The sequence below is a fragment of the Fundulus heteroclitus genome, chromosome 3, assembly GCF_011125445.2.
Source record: "Fundulus heteroclitus isolate FHET01 chromosome 3, MU-UCD_Fhet_4.1, whole genome shotgun sequence".
Taxonomy (NCBI): Eukaryota; Metazoa; Chordata; class Actinopteri; order Cyprinodontiformes; family Fundulidae; genus Fundulus; species Fundulus heteroclitus.
The window spans coordinates 34,678,106-34,697,767 of NC_046363.1; the positions used below are offsets into that span (position 1 = coordinate 34,678,106).

At 37.6% G+C, this 19,662-nt stretch overlaps 1 protein-coding gene across 1 annotated transcript in view; it reads left to right on the forward strand.

The window, feature by feature from the left end:
• LOC105937454 (glutamate receptor ionotropic, kainate 3) overlaps positions 1-19,662 on the forward strand; it is a 134,351-nt gene that overhangs the window by 97,951 nt on the left and 16,738 nt on the right. Inside the window, exons 9-11 of the mRNA XM_012878773.3 lie at positions 135-248; positions 9,313-9,516; positions 17,937-18,160. Of these exons, the coding sequence (XP_012734227.2) occupies positions 135-248; positions 9,313-9,516; positions 17,937-18,160 (542 nt within the window). The remainder of the gene's footprint in view (positions 1-134; positions 249-9,312; positions 9,517-17,936; positions 18,161-19,662) is intronic.

Here is a 19,662-nt window from a genome sequence, read left to right on the forward strand (position 1 = left end):
CAATCATCTAATGCTGCTGGAGATGTGTTCAACCTGGCACTAATGCGGGAAACGGTTGGCGGGGGAGTTTGTGGAGGTCATAGCTCACCGACAGACACAGAACACTTAGCTTGCACGCTTTTCATCTTCTACAGGTAGGGAAGTGGAGTGCGTCAGGAGGTCTTAACATCACAGAAGTGCCAAAGCGAAAAGGAATGAACATCACTGATTCCCTGGCTAACCGTTCCCTTGTCATCAGCACCATTCTGGTAGGTCACGTGATGTCCTTTCATCATAAAATTTCCTCTTTTCTTACTGATGATATGCAAGAATTCAGGCTTTGTATAGTTTTCATATAGTTATATATTATATATATATATATATTATATATATATATATATATATATATATATATATATAATATTTCACTCAAGAAAAGATCAGGTGCATTTTACTCCAAACACACTATGTTGCAACAGGAAAAATGGCATCTGTATAGACACATGGACATTTATGAATAATATTCAAAATTCATAAGCTATAGCAACTTTTAATCCTCCGGGATGGCTTCCCCACATGGTTTTGGAATGCTCCGTTTTGATGGAGCACTTGATTTCAGGCACTGACATTGGAACAGATGGCCTAGATCACAGCCTCCGCTCTAATTCATCCCAATGGTACTTTGTCGGGTTCAGGTCAGGGCTTCGTACGGACTAGTCAAGTCTCTCCTAAACAAACGCGCTCATCCATGTGCGCATGGACCTTAATGGTGTGAATCATTTTGGAACTAGAATAGGGTGATCTCAGTTATATTCTCAATTTTTTGGGAGAGCAAAATTTTTATAAATTGTATTGTCTGCTGTTTCATAAAGACTTAATTTTTACTAGAACTAAGGTGCCAGGTTTATAGCCTGGATAGGAGGCACACAGCACATTGCCCCTTTCCACCAAGATTTACACTTGGTGCATTGCAGTCTGGCAATGTGAAAATTGAAATACCATTTTCCTGGCAACCTCCTAACCAAGACATGTCAGCCTTGCTCCACAGTCGATTGGTGCATAGATTTACACCACTACGCCCTACACATTGTATTGCACTTGGTGAAGTGAAGTTTGGATGTAGCTGCATGGATGGGAAATCCTTTTTTAGAGGCTTTCTACTCACTGTTTTCTTTAGTTAAACTAAGGACTCCATAAAGGTCCTTTGCAAGGAGTTCTGCACACTTCATTATTTTACACATATTCTCTGCAAACCTGAGCGGTGGCTGTGTGTGAAAATCCCAGTATAACAGCTTGACTGACACAAGCATCCATGTCACATTGAAGGCCACTTAAATCCTCTTTCTACCTCATTCTGATGCTCTATTTAAACTTTGGCGAATCAACTTCAGCACTTGTAGCTGCCTAAATGCTAGTTTTCTGCCAACTGTTTTGCCTGTGATTGACAAAAATGATTTACAATATTTCTCTACTTTTATCGTAGGAAAATATAGTGGCTGAATTTTGCATTGTAGCAACCAAAACTAGGCTCAGTGGACATTTAGGCCAAAGAAATGGAGAGCAGGGAACAGCACAAATGGAGTAATTGAGACTATAAGCTGGCCACAGGGAAGCATTAATTACACGTTCAGACAAAAAGACCTGGAAAATGCCTGTTTTAGAGTCACATTACCATTAACATGCCGTTGTTTGTCCTTAACTCTGTCACTGTCTGTGGAGGAGCTATCACAGAGGTGATGGCAAAGACATTCCCCTGTACACCCCTTAAAGTTACAATGATAAACACTGTTATTAGGCCTGTATTGAGCCACAAAGCTATAATTATGACAAGCAGGATTGTGGTAGGGAATAATTATTGCCTATCAGGTGACATCTATATTAATTCTGTCTCAGAATGGAGAAAATGAACAAGGATTTAAGTGGTCTAATGTTGAACCACGATACTGGAAAGTTTCAGTCACTGATTTTATGACAAAGTGGTGTTAAGTAGATTATTTTTCTCTCTCTCTTTTCTTAAATATTTTTTTCTTTATCTGACGAGCTTCATTTGCAGTTTCTTTGGGAATCATTAGTTTAGGAACATAAAACTTTCAAACTGTTAAAGAGAGCTTATACTTTAATATCAATCTCCCCTTGTAGTGTAATGAAATTGCATCACACTGATTCTCAGTGATGCATAAGCAAGACATCTGACAGCTTTATACTGATAACTTTGCAGAAGAGATTAGGACACTTAATGTGTTTTTCCTCTTACAATAATTGTTTGCACTCCATTGCCTGTAATGTCTATTTCCAAGCCTGCCTTCCTCCTCTTTTTGTTGTGCACACTCATGCTGTGACTGGAAGGGTTGAGCTGGTATAAAGACTTTGATTTGAGTCCAAACCTTGGGGAATTGCATTAACAGGATGGCTAGAAACAGATGGTAATGGCCTTCTCGCTAAACATGCAAACTTTTTGATCACGTTAATTGGACAACTAAAGCAAAGTTTTGGCCAAGCATTTTGCTATATAAATGCATTGACATCAAGTATTCATGTCTTGTTTTTTATTTAAGAGGCAATTTTGTAACTGTATTATCCAAGTGGATTTAAAGTGACAGTCAGAGCAATTACAGTTCACTGTATAGTTTAAAGACACAGCTAATTAGTTAGTGATTTGAAAAATACTGGGCCTGCATACCGTTACTATGTGCTCACACCAGTGATGTGCAGTGAGATTCATGACTGATGAAGCATTGACTCTTTTGAGGTCGGATGTTCAAATATATAAACCTAGAATAGATTATATTTCAATGTTGACCTTAATTGAAACATTTAGTTTTTAATTATGCTTTAGTTAATTATATACTGTGCCAAAACATGATAGCAAAGACTATTTAAAGGAGCAATGAGTAAAATTTCACCAGTAGGAGAACTGTCTGTGGACCAAAACAAGATGCATGACAAGCCATGCCCCGCTCTACCTCCACTCCAGCTGCACACCCTAACTTTATGAGTTACTTACTCAAAGTTCTGAGTAAGTAACTTGTAACTTTATAATGCTGTTAATAAGAGAACATTTTGAGCCGTTGGACATGCTCTCCGCCATTTTGCTCCTATGTTACACTGCTTTAACAGTGGCATTTTATAGGCAGGGAGGGGCTGAGCCCTGTGTGGCAGCAATTCACACAGACATACATGCATGCGCGCCTAGGCTAGCTTGTAAACAACAGACTGGAGAACAGTCCAGTCTGAGAGATGGTGTGTGATGTCATACCATATTCCATCTAAAAAGATATCTTTAGTTCTTCACATCACTATTTTAAGATCTATCTAAAATAGTACAATTTTGCTCATTGCTCCTTTAATATAAAGGTAAATTGATACATCTAATTTTTTTACTGAAGACCAGGTGTGATCTTACCTTTATTTGTTCATAAAGACTATGGACGAAGGTTGCATCAATTAAGTCTTTTAAATATCATGGCTGTTCTTGTGGACATGGACGTTTACTCTGTGCTGCTCATTCAATACCAAGTAAATCTTTTAAGCGCCTAACGTGTTTTAATGAAATCTGGCGTTGAATGTGAGCAGCCAATCTTTCTCAGTACATTTTTCATCTCACAATATCCTGCGTTAGTACAGATATTGTCAAATTTTGAAAATAAGACGCGTGGAAAGCAAAGCCTCCCTGTGCGTAGAAGAAAGCACTCAGCAATATGCACCTGTTATCCATTGTTCCTATGGAACTCAGCACTGCCCCCTATCAAAGTGGCATGATACTTCTGGCTCATCCTGCATATTTTCACTGCACATTCACGACCGATTAGCAAGAAAATAGGTCACACACATTCATTAACTACATTAAACAGATGGTGGAATGTCAACATCTATAGTAGACGTGTAATCAAACATGTCTTTTGGCAATATAAAGCGTAACAGCAACGGGAATGTGCTAACTGCCTGCATCAGTCTGTGTGTGTGACAGCACCAAGGTGAGACAGAGCTCCTCACTGCCTCAACTCTCACTTCTATGAAATATTTGAGAAAGCAATTTGTTAATTCAGTGATTTTAACCATACAAAGTGTTGAAATTGCACAGAAAAAACACATTTGCAGAACAGTCAAGTGCAGAAAATTATTTTCTTTTATCGTTAGTATTTTAACTGTCATAATGACTTGTGAGGCGCCACCTCAGTCTCTACCGGCTGCTTCTCACCGACTCAAATAGAGTTACTATTATTTCTACACGGGAGTCACAACGAATATTTCTGTAATTACTTGAAGATGTAAGAAATAGGGCTGTAGAACCCGATATTCAGCCGAACACAGAGCTTCGTTTTAAAAAGGTTTATTGTAGGAAATGAGAAGTGGCAGATGAGGTAGGTAAGTAGAACCAGACTATACAGGATTCCCTGACAGAACCAACTTGACCAGAAGCCATAGACTGAATCTTGACTAGAAGACGTAAATGTGTATCCAGCATACACAGAGCAAAAAAATAGAATTCCACAGTAATTCTCCCAACAAATCGGTGCACACAAACATTAGCATATGAACTAGTGAGGCCAGAGTGTTGGCTAGATCCTGGGAAAACACGGAAACAGACAAAGGGTAGCCAGTGGAGCTACTAACACATGCATATAAGTAACAAGACGAGGCCTTCTGGCAGGGGAGTGGTAGAGTGAGGCAGGTATAAATGGGGAGAGTGACAGGTGGGCAGAATTGGCTCTATTTAGTGGCAGCAGGTGGGGCTGATCTGGTGCAGAGTGGTAGCTAGGATGTGGCTGAGCTGATTGGCTGGTGACTGAGGAGTAGATAGAGCTGATTGGATAATGACTGGCGGTTGATGGCAGAGGGGAATGTAACAATAAATAGTCTAGAAAAGTCTAAAAATAAACGCAAAAACACAAAACCAAAACAGAAGAGGCATCAAGTCCAAATTCCTCAGTTGCAGAACAAAAACACATTTGCATTTTGATTCATTTATTCGAGTTCTATTTAGTAACCCATGCATATGAATCAAACGTTTGGAAAATTTGTTTGAAAATTTGACACTTTTAAACAAAAAGACAATTTATTTGAACAAAACATTTTTTTGCAAAAATACCAAGTGCCGCACACTGAAAGAAGAGAGCCTTCCTTAATAACTCTTTTCTGTAGACCAGCAGTTCAGCTGTTCACTTTTGCTCCCATCAGCATTCAGCAGATGGGATTTTTTCCGCGCAATTTGCTAATAAATATAAATATGGGTGGGGTCTCCCCTAGTACTTCACTTCTTCTGCTTTCTCCAGTAAATCATTTTCAAATGCTCAAAAGTCATGTAGTGGCCCGTTTTATCCTCTTTGACTCCACCGTTTTCCTTCAAGCCTCTCTCTCCCAGTCCTTCACTTACACACACTCTCAAAAAACACAATGCAAGGGGTCACCTTCACAAGGGAATCAATTACTCTGCTTCTGAGCTCAGTTAGTAAATTATACAACTGGCTGTTGGGGGCAATAAACTGTCGTACACGTTTGCATAAATGGACCAACGTGTTTTGAAATGCACAGCAGGATTTGCAAGTCTATCTAGCAAGGAAATGGTAATAGGCACCAAATAAAGGAAATCATTTATGAGAAATTCAGATTTAGTCATCGTCACTGCAGGCATCAACACCGTTGCTCTCCCTTGGAGGATGTTGACAATTCATGAAGGTACCATTGTGTACATGTTCCATTTCACGTTTGCATTCCGTCCCTAATCAGACATTTATACAGCCCAAATTTTGAGCAGCTGAACAGAAATGTACCTACATACTAAACATAAAAGGGTTCCAAAATGTGACGATGTGATAACAGAATGGTTTGACTTTTTTTTTTTTTGTAAACAGAAAATTAACGATTATTGCTAAAATACTGTTAGTTGGTATTCTTATTTTACTATCATTTATTTATTTTGATGTTTATATTTGAGCAAAATATAGAATACAATATCGCTAAATTTTGTAGGTTTTAAAGGAGCATAGTGCAATTTAAAAGTTTTTTTTTTTTCTTTCCCATACATGCTTTTACAATTGTGCAGCATGTAAAATTAGTTTTCTTGTATTTACCATAGTTGCCTCCATAGGCTCCATTCGTCTGTTCATGAGAGAGCTGAATCCTCTGGGCGTCCGTGTGGGTGTGAAACTCTGTGCGCTCTCGCCTACCTGGCTACTTTGTTGAGTCTCTGCTGTAATCGATGCATTAGCGAGAGAACACGGGCTAACTTCAATGTTTACAAATAATACCTTATTACCATCCTGGTCTTTATAGATAAATGCAAGTACAACATGCTGACATCACTTAGGGAATAAGTAGCCAGTCTGCAATCAGTGCTAGTTAGTTTCCACGCATTAGCTGCCCATTACCTCAATATGTCTTTCTTGTAAGTGAGGTAAAAGTGTGGGAGCCTTCTTTTAGCCAACTGGTGTGCAATGCACATCAATAAAGCCAATAGAGTATAAAGTTGATTAGTCAATTTGTGATGCATCTAACTAAAAGGATTTCTTACAAAACAGTGAAAATTCAAACAGAGATTCTGTTTTGTCAGAATTTAAAAGCAGGAAATTTAAAGTCATCCAGCTTTTGATTTCATCAAAGACATGCCTGTAGTTTATGTAATTAATTGGATTCATCTGGATTTACGGATGAATATAGCTGAGTGTCATCAGCATAACAGTGAAAATTAACCCCATGCCGTCTAATAATTTTGCCAATCGGAAGCATATATATAGTAAAGAGAATTGGTCCAAGGACTGAACCCTGTGGTACTCCACAAGTGACCCTAGAGACTAAGATTTATTAGTTACATGAACAAACTGGAATCTGTCAGACAGATAAGATTTAAACCATCTTAATGCTTTCCCCTTAATCCCTACAGTATGCTCAAGTCTTTCTAGGAGAATATTGTGATCAGCTGTATCAAATGCAGCACTGATATCTAACAGGACAAGTACAGACACAAGTCCATTACCTGATGCCATGAGAATATCATTGGTGACCTTCACCAGAGCTGTTTCAGTACTATGATGAGCTCCGAAGTCTGACTGAAACTCTTCGAATAGGTCATTACTTTGTAAGTGTTCACATAGTTGATTGGCAATTATTTTCTCAAGAATTTTAGATAGGTAAAGATGATTAGATATAGATTAGATATAGGTCTATGATTTATTAAGTCATCTTGATCAAGGAATTGTTTCTTAAGTAAAGGTTTAATAACAGCTACTTTAAAAGCTTGTGGTACATATCCATTTAATAAGGATAGATTAATCATGTCTAAAATAGGGGCATTAGTCAAAGGGAATACCTGATTAAATAATCATCCCCTTGATCACGCAACTGATTTGCGTCACATGACACAAGACAAGCCAATCCATTTTTAGACACCAGAATTTATTGCTTTCTCATAGGCTGTGGTCCCTGAGCATGATAACTGTGTCTGCCATGTTATAATTAAAATCGGCACCGAATTTTTATTTAACTTTTTTTTCTGACGTTCCAGCACACACGCCCCGGATTTATTTCCACTTACAATCATTATATTACAGCTATCACAATATTTACAGAATAAAAATACTTTAAAAAGAAAAGTCAAACTCACCCCTGCTCTAAATATTCCTGAAAAAGTGTCTCTGTTTGCCATTATGCTGGATGAAGTCCCTGGCTATCCTCAAAGCATCCACTGTGGTCAAAAGATCCCTGTGTGTGTGTGTGTGTGGGCGCACATCAAGCTATTTAGTCTTTTCTGGGTCATTGTTGATCTTAGATAGGTCTTGATACGACGGAGGGACGAGAAACACCTCTCAGCACTTGCAGTGGACACAGTTAACTAAGCTAACGAAGCAAACAAAGCTAACGAAGTAGCGGTCATAAGCAGCGCAGAGGTGGGAAAACTTTTGTTTACATCACATGACACAATCAGCCAATACATTTTTAGATGGGATGATTTATCGCTTTCTCATTGGAGAATGATGCTGCTGCCATAGACTACTGTGCATTTGAAAAAATAGCTATTGAATATTTTAATTTTATTTATATATATTATTTTACATGTTTGATCATCAAAAGTAGGTAGGGCCGCGGCCCTACTGGCCCTACCCGTTCCGCGGTCCATGCTTTATACATTTCATATTAAATAAAACTGTATGTTCTTCAGTGATGGTATCAAGGCATTGGTACAAACCTCTCTTTGCAGGTGTAGAATAAGACTCAGAGGATGTTATATCCCTATTTCCCTTTCCTCTCCTCCTTTTTCACCTTTTCTCCCTTTTAGCATTTTGTCTCATCTGTTTCTCTCCTTTTTTCCCTCTTCTAACTTCACCTTTCTATGTCCATTGAACATGAAATAGTTCCAGCATAAAATCGAATAAAGCTTCCTGCATATATAAAAAAGCAGAGCATTGTGGTAAAAGCAGTAAGGCTCCACTTGTGAAAGTAAAATCTATTTGGCAAGGTAGCATTAAAAATTGTTGTCTTAATGCCAAAATGAGCCCGACAGGCCACACACAAATATGTATATATGAAAACACACTAGAAATAGTGACTGATTAAAGAATAAAAAAGAAAATGTACATGAAAAATTTATAATTTTAGAGGAGGAACTTAACTTAACTTAATAAATAATCATAGTTATATGAGGAAACCTTTGAAACAAATCTAAAAATGCTGTATTAACAGTTTAAATCTAATAACATGGATCATAAAAACAGAGTTACAGAGATTAAAATACTTATGATAAAGTAGTAATTTAGATAGATAAAGACTATCAAATAGGTAATGTTAAACTATTTTAACATCAATAGCTCAAATAGAAAAATAATAATAAAACAAATATATAATATGTGCTAAACAGTAAATGGATCATATCCATTAACTTAAATTCAAAGCCAAATTGAATAGAGGGGTCTTTGGATTACTTTTACATACATCCAACCTTGATACCAACCAATGCTTACATGTGCACTAGCTAAATAGGGTTATGTCCATCAATGTGTTTTGTTTGCAACCATTAGTTTTTGAATCCAAAACTATTTTTTCAAATATTATCTGGTACAACAATATATAAAAATATATATGTCTACTTACAGTGCAGCCCTAATGTAGTTAAGGATTCTGTTAATTCATATTTCTACAAGGGAAAAACCTCAATATCCTCTCATATGTTCAGTCTCTCTGTGTCCACACACTGAACTTGAATCTGGTGTCACTATCTGTTAGGTGCTACAGCGATTTGTCAGCTCAGATCGCTTTGCTTCAATTAGGTGCATGTGCTGAAACAAATTGAAAAAGCTGACCTCACCATTGCTTCTCATTTGATCTTTTGGGTCCGTGCAGGAAGAGCCATATGTCATGCTTAAGAAGTCTGACAAGGCACTGGTTGGGAACGACCGTTTTGAAGGATTCTGCATCGACTTGCTGAAAGAGCTGGCCAAAATCCTGGGCTTCACCTATGAGATTCGCCTGGTGCCAGACGGGAAATACGGCTCTCAGGATGACAAGGGCCAATGGAATGGCATGATTAGGGAACTAATCGAACATGTAAGTTATGCTTTATTTCATCTTTTTTGCTTCCTTCCTTGCTCTACCTGATGAGATATGAACCGTTGTTGTGTTTGAAATGTTCAAACAAGCATTCACTCACTATATCAGTGATTATGAGTGTGCAGATGTTTTTCCCAGTTATATGTCATACAGATAAAAACAAGTAGGGTCATACAAAATGCTCGGAAGCCCGGCTAGTCCAAGGTCCCTTCCAGATCATGCATGCAAAACAAAAATAGAAAGAAAAAAAAAACACAGTTCCAAGGTCTATTACAGTTAAAGGACAAGGAAAGAACATTAACTTTTGAAGGACTCAGGTGCTGATCATTAAGAAACACTTTGATTGGGATTTGACATATAAAATAGAAAAGAGACATACTTGCTGCAGATTTGGAAATGATTTAGGAGTTCTGGTTTAAAATGCAGATAGCATGCTACTATTTAAAACCTGTTTTCTGTATTATTTAGACTTGACTACAATTGTTTAAATTGTGGCCTAAGTGCATATATTTCCCAATAGTCACTAAAATCCCTGGGCAACAGTTAGATCTGGGGATTTGTTGTAATTGGACATCTTGAATGAATCTGAAAATTACCTGTGTAGATAAGCAGGCTTCTGTTATGGTGATAATGTTACCCAATATGAGGTATGACTCCTATTAATTAACTGTATCATGCCTGAAATCCTTTTGCACTATTATGCTGTGACATTGTTGACTATAGAGTTTGTAATTATCGCTTTAGCTTTAAACAATGAGCAAAGCTTTGAGGAGTCAGAATGAGCAGAAACATTTGTATAACCTTTAGAAGAGTGGTTTTTAACAATTACCTCTTCCTACTCCTTAGGTAAGCTCCTTAAAACACAAAGGGGCTGTTTTGATCTAAAAATAAATACAAAATGGGAATTTACAATATTATTCATTCAAGCTATTTATTTGATATCTGACATCATTGCTGTTTACTTTGTGGAAGTATTTTGTATCATCACAAAATTTCCAAAGGAATGCCTTTCAGCTGAACTGCGGGTTGTGTCCTCCATGTGGACAGCGATATAGTTATGATTGAGTACAAGTCAGGAAGAACCTGCCAACCTGTCAGTTACATTTATGGCACAATTATGTCAAGGTTGCCTAAAAGTTATGAGTGTGCTGATGTTGCTCAGTGAAACGCAACACCACAGCTGAATGACCAGAGGTCTAGAAGAAAGCATCCAATGAAGCATATGTTCAAAAGATTTGAGCAAACACGTCACCGGTCATCTCTCCACAGGACAGCGGGCGATCGCAGAACTGTGTGTCAAATTCAAGACCTCTCTGGCCATGAAACAGCCTTGCTTTGAATTGGTGGTGGTTATTCTCTGCTGGCATTTCATAAGTGTCCCTGTCGGTGCACTCCCTTTGTCCTCAGCCCCATCAGGTCAGAGCTGTACTCAGCTGAAAACTTGTAATAGCGTAAGTGGCATTTAGTGCAGGGAATTGTGTGGCAGGAGTCAATGGTGTGGTGCTGAAAGGGTTGGAAAAGGTGGACTCCCACTGCAGCACTTTATTTCTACACCCAAGCTTTTTGCCAGATCCACGCTGATAACTATAACCTTTAGGGGAATAAATGGATTACCAGAGGCAGACAAGTTGGCCACAAACTGGAAATGCATGACTCCATAATTTAAAAGCACATGTTTTTTTGTTTTTTTTTTGGCTCGGTTTTAAGTGAAAAGGTCCTTGTTTTCTCAGCGAATCAGGTCATTAGTTTGTAGGTAAAGAAAAAAAGTTCGGGTAAAGTTAAATGCTGCAGCTGAGAATGCCATAAGGTTTAAATATGTTTTGTTTAGAGATAGCATCTGTTGAAGAGACCTCTGTGCTGTGCATAAATTTTGTTATTGAAAGCAGAGATCAAGTAAGGAGTAGTATCTAGAGATTAACCCAGATATGTTCATCTACTGTATAAAGACACAGCACATTGTTTGTGTTTATCTGACTTTAAATTAAACACATTTTATTTCCGGTTTTAAGTTGGTGAGGATTACAAAATCAATTTTTGCTAAATACCAGAATAAAGAAAGTTAAAAAAAACATCTAAGCACAGCTTACAAGGATGACATAAAAAAACAACATATATTTAAGTAAACGCTTGTATAAATAGCTACTGTTTAAAGGATTCACAATAGAGTCGGCCACATGGAGAGACAGGGGCAGGGCGTTCCACAGTCAGGAGGCTACAGCTTGGAAGGACAGGTCCCCTTAAGTTTTAAACCAGGTCTTAGGGACCGTCAGAAGGTTTTGACCTGAGGATCGGAGAGTGCAGCCAGAAGAGTAAGGGATTAAAAAGTCTGAGATGTATTGGGGACCTGTCCATTAAAAGCTCTAAAAGTCAAAACTAAAATTTTGAAATCAATTCTAAATTTGACAGGTAGCCAATGTAAAGAGGATAAAATCGATACAATGTGAGCCCTTCTGTTTGCTCCTGTTAAAAACCTTGCTGCAGCGTTCTGGACCAGCTGGAGATGAGTAAATGAGCATTCACTTAGCATTTGGTAGAATTGCTTTTAAAACTGTATAACAAATGTTTTGAATTTCACAATAGTTGGAATAACTTGAGATTTGGCAAATTCCTCCTTACAGAACTGGTATAACTGAGTCAGGTATGTTTGCTGGCCAACTTGCTCTCGCTGACCTTTTTAGCTCTCTCTTTTCTGAACTGAGATCAGGGATTCATCACAGCCTCCCCGAGACATTGATTTTGGTTGTCATCAACCATAGTGGTATTATGGTTTAGTGCATTTGGATGACCTGCTCACGCTTTAACATCCTGTGCAGTGTCTTGAGATGTTACTTTAATACTTTGACACAATGTTCTGCCTCATGACAGAACATTCAGTTGGCATCGTGTTATCAAGCTTCCTAGCTACCTCCTTTTTCAACAAATGTAACAATGGTCATTTATGGCCAAACTTCAATTTTAGTTTCATCCAACCACTGATCAGTGGTTGGATGAAACTTTATTGTAAACTATAAAGTGTCTTTTTTGTTACTTTTGGAGCAATAGGTTCTGAGTGGCCTTTCAAACCGTTTTGGTACAGGTATTGTTTCACTATAAATGGACTGAATTTATAAAGAGCTTTTTTAGTCATACAGACAATTCCGAGAACTTCACACTGTACATTCACCCAATCGTCCTCAATAACCTCCACACATTCATACACCAATACGCAAATTGAAACCACAACCTTCCAATTATAAGACGACTACCCTCCCTACTAAGCCAAAGTCGCCAGTCACTACTGTAGATGATTGGCATGTTTTACCAGCTTCAGCCATTTTCTTTACTAGATCTTTAGCTTTTGTGGTTGATACTCGTCTTATGAAGGTTCAATATTCTGTTCTGGAAATTGTGGCTGATTTTTTCCCCCATGATATCCCTCAAGGAAGTAGTGTGTTTGGAGTTTGAATTGACCAACATCCACTGGTGTGCATTCTTTTTACTAAATGATGCGACTCAGTAGCTTCGAAAGTCATGACATCAACACCTGAGCTTCAAGGCATATTAATCTTAGTGTTCATAATCTTATACATTTGAAGAAAGTTAAAAATTATAAAAAATATTATCTTATTTGAACATTTAGTAAATAAAAAATAATTTCAGTTAGCCCAACTGACTTAAAACATATATTTTTAGTCTGAATAAATGCCAAACAGTGAGCAAAATAAAGATTGTGTCTATTTATACAGTGGGTATAAATATGTAAGGTTAACAGTTGCTGTATGTCTTTTTTAATGCACAGTTTAGAAAGCAAAAAACCTGTGAAGTCATGGAGGGGCTCACCCAGGGTACCATCTATCCAGGAATCGTCAATGCATTCATTGCTTCCTTTGCTGAATTGAGGATAGGCATCTTTGTAGATATTTATTCAGTTCCTTTTTTGGGTCCAGTGCTATTCAAACCTTGTTGATAACAGTAAGATGATCATAATTAGGCAGACCTGAGGCATGGGGGAAAAGGCAAGCTTAGGCGATTTGACCCTGAGATAACATGAGACACTGGCATCGAAAGGAATCATCATATCTACAAATCTGTAGAAAGGAAAAGTAATCACAGTCATGCACACGATAAAGAAAGTACATTTGCAAATAGTATTTCGTTCATATTTGTAATTACTTTACAATGACCTTTTAAAACTCCCTTGCCCCTTCTTTTAACCTTTTAAGACCACCCCCCAGCCCATTTTTTTAAAATCTTTGCTCAAAATAACGTGCTTAAACCTAATCAAGTTTTTTTCAGCAATTACAAAGCCCATTTAAATAATCTTGGTTTAAATTTGGATAATCAGTGGACACATAATTTGCTATGTTTAACAGGGGCATTTACAGTAATGAACCCATTTAAAAAAGAAAAAGGAGAAAAAAAAGGCTAAATTCCTTCCACAGAACTGGGGGCTGCTGGATTGATAGGCAAGGTGTATAATATTTAAAAGTATGTTTTCTCAGAAGGGGACTTAATTCAGAAGAGTACATGAGAAAATGGGATTAATAATAATAAATTATTATTATTATTATTATTATTATTATTATTATCTGATGAAATGGTCCCCAAATGTATCTTACTGCATGTTTTCATGCTGTAAACACAATTAAATAAAAACATATTTTTTTTATATATGAATATCAAATTGTGTTATTTACACCACACAAAGGGCAATTTCGGGTTAGCATTGCCAAGTGCCACAATTTAATATGAGCAACGTGCAGTTGTTTATTTCAGTGTAGTTACAAAACTCACTGCTGTGCCAAAGGGCATTGTTTGTAAGGTGCTAAATGATGCAGCAGGCCTTGTTAAACTTGATTTAGTCAAAATAGATGATCACGTTAATCATGCTGTGATGCAAATGTTAATAGAGTTCTTAGCACATCATTTATTTCAAGGGAATTAATCTCTGTACTGACAGATACACTGAAAGGTTTTAACCAGCACAGTTACTCTTTGTCTGTGCGGGTTGTCAGATTTATGTTAAAAACATGGAATTGCTCATTAATTACTGTATACTGTTTTTACATCTTTTTGCCTGAAAAATGTGTCATTGGGAGTAGCTCATGCTAACGAGTACATGTTCAAGTGTGACTTCAGTTTTTATCAAGACACAGCTGGGTGACTTGTTGATAATTCTGACCGTCCTGTCCTGTTGCTGCAGACCCATAAGCTGAACTGCCACAACAGCTACAAGATGGAGTACAGAAACAAACTATATAATTTGATAGATGACTCTTACTTACTAAAATACTTGGTTTACAGTGCATTTGTATCCCAAATTAAAGTTCAGTCACGTCTTTGCAAATAGGGTTTATAATTTATTTCTAGTAGAAAAAAATAGTTGTTTTGCAAAAGTCTCAAAGGTTTATTAGAGAAAATTTGTGAATAACCACCATCGTAAAGACTACGGTATACAACACTAAGGTTGTATACTAGATTATTGATATCTTGATATTATCAATACTAAAAACTTAAAGAGTTATTATCTTCAAATTGTATATATTTCACCAAATTGTTGCACTTCTTCCAACCACAGCACTGCAATAAAATATACAGTCACTCACTACAGCTCCTCATCTTAATGATCTAATGCTGGAAGTTTAAACGCTTGCAAAAACACAACATTTGAGCAGGCAGAGGAATACTTGGGGTCTTTCTAAAACCCCTGTTCTCCGATTGCCATCCGGAGTTTAGGACCTGGAGAAGGAGCCTAAGATGTCTAAGAAACAACAGTCAGCATAAGAACAAACATTCCTAAAAAAAAAAGTATTGTTTGTAATATTTGAATTACTGCTTATTCAGAATTGCAAGAATGTCACTCTAGTAGTGCTTTATAGGAATACTTCTTATGAATATATCAATAATGTTAGTGTTAATAATTGCTCAAGGTTGTTATCAGGTGAGGAGGTCTGCAGGGACTTCGATATTAAGCCTACCATCTGCATACCCAGATAACTCCACGTGATGTGGCACATACTAGTTTATTGTCTGTGTATTGCTTGGGCCCACCTTGTGTGCATAAGCAGAAATCAGAACAAGTACAGTTAGCATGTGTATTAACCCACCACAGGGATCTCCGGAATGCCATGCTGGCTGATCCTAGGGCTGAATGGCAGGTTGGTTAAAAGCTGTGGTTGGTAGCAAGAATACAGGCAGCAGGATGTGATATGCGAATTTGAATAGTTTAAGAGAAACATCGAAAGCACGGCAGGATGCTCTGGTTTTTCCGCCTTTCTATCAACTGTATGTTTAACCACCGTGGTGCAGACCACAGGAGCACATAATTCAAGGTGCCACATGTGAAGTGAAAACGTTTCATTTCTGACCTGTGTTTACGGGTATACAGAAGGCATCACATAAATCTGGGGCAAGAGCTGTCTGAAATAACAGAGTTTAATTCAAACCAGGAATAACCAGCGGGTAAATATACAGGTGAATGCATGATAAAAGAAGAGTAAAGGCTTTCTAAAAACAGAATATGCAGCAGAATTGATTGCATTTCTTTATCGGATTGAAAATAACTTTTTGTTGTGCAGTTTCTTACAGTTGTCGATGTGTGTCATTCATTTAAAATACCTTTTGATGTAAGTCTTACAGATTTGCTTTATCGTCACATAACAAAATAACTTATTTGTGTTGAAAATGTGGTATGGTGAACGATTGCCTATTCAAGCCCTGTAAGTCTTATATTGCTCAACATGTAGGACATAAATAAAGACTCCCTTTGTGGGTTGTGTCGCTTCTTGGAAGGGAAAAGGGTATCCGTGCGTGAACCAAGCAGCTGGTTTCATTAACCTCCTGTCCAGCCATCGTGTAGGGGGAGAGGATGGTGGCGGTTCTTGGGTTGCACAGGGTATATGGGTGTTTGTGGCATGGATCTGAACTTCCATAATGGGTGGCGACTGTAAATGATCACAACTTAACCTGTAACGCCATGCTTGTCTCAACTCTTTTTTGTTCAATGTATTCAGATACTCACAGCCTAGATGTAACACATTGACATATTGTCTGTGTGAATGGGTTTGATTTAAATTTTTCCTAGTGTCAGGGTCAAAGATCAGGGTTTTTTATGGATTTTTTTAATCAGACATCATCCCTTCCTGAAGTCTTCACCCCTCTCAAATTTTGATGATCCAGCCACAAATTTACTTTTATTCTGACAACTCGTGAAGTAAACACAGCATCATGGTGGGGGATCAGACACAAACTTTCACACATGTTTAATGTGATTTTTATGTAGGTTTGCAGGGAACCTACCCTGTAGAGCGGGGTCATTGGGAAGGAAGAGTACGAGGACATTAATAACAGCCATAACAAAGCCCATATTTACCTCAGCATTAACGCTATTTATGAAAAAGAGACAGATACAGGTTACAGAGAGAGGTGAAGCTATGATGTCATTATTTTAAAAAAGATGTGGCTTACATGTACACATGGTAAAACAAATCCCCCGTTTTCAAATATATCCACTCGTGGACCCAGTTTCATAAATAATTGTTTACAGTCTCCCAAAACACCACAACCAGCACAGCTGAAAAGACAAAATACCTTTACGGATACGCTTAATGTTGTCTCCATGTGGACAACGCATTAGTTCAGGACTTTGAATAGCTCACTCTCCCCCAGCAACATCCTTTGATCTATATTGCTACATTGTAGCTTTGGTTTTATATTTGTGTTGTTTTCTACAAGATAAATCTTACCCACAGTCTCAAATATAGCAACTCGCCTGTGTTCTCCCAAAAATGTATCTCCATCTCTTACCAGCTTTCTTCTCCCCGCCAAAGAAATGTTGCTTTAGATGTTGTGTCATAAACAAACTATGTACATTTCTGTACAACTTTATCTCTGATCTCTCTGATGTGTACCTTGGTCTTTTTTGATGCATTTGTTCCCTAATGTTCTCCAACAAACATCTGATGCCTTCAGAGACCAGCTGCATTTAATCTGAAATTAAATGTTACACAGTTGGACTTGGTTTAGTAATTAGGCAATGTCTAAAGGTAGTCAAATACACTGAATTGTAATTAGGCTCGTCATAATAAAGGGGATAAAGTAAATGCTCAACACACTAGGCAGACTTATATTTGCAAAACCTATAAATTAAAAAAATATAATTTTCCCTCCACTTCACTTTTTTTTTTTTACTTCTTTTCAGTCATCACATGCAATCTAAATAAAAAGGATGAATGGTTGTTGGTTGAAATTTCACAAAAAGTGCAAATGCTTGTTGATACGTCTGGAAAGTACTATAAAGCAAAAGTTTTGATTCTTCTAGTTTCAATAAAAAATTTATGAATACATGCTGTTAGCTCAAGTTTGTCAACATTATATATAGTTCAAGTCTGGGAAGCTACCTATAAGCTACACATAACTGTTTTATTTTCCCTTTTCAGAGAGCAGACTTGGCGGTGGCTCCTCTCACCATTACCTATATGCGTGAGAAAGTTGTTGACTTCTCAAAGCCCTTTCTGAACACTGGCATCAGCATCCTTTATCGCAGACCCAATGCCACAAACAACGGCTTCTTTTCCTTTCTGAACCCCATGACTCCAGACATCTGGGTGTACATTCTCCTGGCGTACCTGGGTGTTAGCTGTGTTCTTTTTGTCATTGCAAGGTAAGTACAGACACTTTAAGCTCTTTGTCCTTTCAGTCCTCCATTCATCTCCCCATGTGGTTTTCAGGAGTCACAGTAATTTACTCTGTTATCATTACGGGCTGGGGTTTGAGTACGCGAGTCCAGTTTATCATACTGTGTTAACTGTTGGGTGGTGATCAAGGCAGTTATGTCTGCATGGGCTCTCTGCAGCCCAGCCGTGTGAAGGCAAATACAACAAAAAAGACCTTCAAATACGGTTGTAAAGTCCCATTCAATAAGTAATTTCTGGTTTCCTGCATGATGTCTTTGAAATCGCAAGGGGGCTTGAAGAGACTTTCAAAAAAGAAGTAACAAAAAAAAAAGAAGAAAATCTTGTGTAATTATCATATTCAGCAGCATAACAAAAAACATACACACCTGATGGGAAATTACATCTGAGGAGGTTATTTATAGTTCATCCTCAGCATTTACATATTTTATGAGTTATGAAGTTCAGGTTGTCAGCTATGTCTTTTAGTTAGAGATGATCTGGTTTTTTTTTTTGTTTTTCTTTGGTCATGAATACGATTAATATCCTTTTAGTGTCACTGCCTGCATTTCCTGCTGCTTCTCATGCAAAGTGGTGCTTGAGGAAGTTCTAGAAAACAGGCGCTGGAGGAAGTTCAAGGGCTTGAGAGCAAACAGCTGCACTCCCCCATCCTCATTTGCTACTCTGAGACTAAACTAATTTTGGAGTGGCTTTACATAAGTTTAAAATCATCTTAAATTTTTGCAATCATTCACTAAACGATAGCCCAGACAGCTTAAGGGCTGTCTGAGTCAGGGAGAAGTAAATTACCTTAAATGTCCTTAGATGTATATAAAAGTTAATGTGCGAGATAATTGCAGGGTTTTAGACAAAAAGGGGTGATTTTAGAGGGATAACAGACACTACAGTGTGTTCTTAACATCAGACCTAAACTGAACAGGGATAATTATTTTTGCAGGCTATCTTGACAGAGTAAAAGTTTCATAGTCACATAAATACTATATCAAAAAGTATTGTAACAACTAAAAGTCTTAGTTTGACAGAAGAACAGCTTCCACTTGTATGACTTTCTCCACAAATACATGTAATCCTTGGTCAGATCATCCATGCTAGGATGATCTGACCAAGAGCAGGCAAACCATTTAAGCTGGAGAGATGATTATTGAACAAGGAACATGTGGTTGATTAGAAACTGGGTGCAGCTGTGAGGGAAGGCTGGAGCTGAACAGAGGAAATGACTAATAGAACACACAGGGAACATGAGAGTAGAATATAAATACCAAAATAAAGCTGATCACAAAAATCAAAGTCCCAACAGGTTGGAGGATAATTTAAGCTTATTTTGACACTATGCACCATGAGGAGAATGATGGCAAACAAAATAAATAAATATATACATAAAAATGTATAACAGTAAAAAAAGACTGCTGCAAAGAGTGATATTCTAGGGTCACCTCGTTATTGTAAGACCTTTGTACAAGTCTTGTCAAGA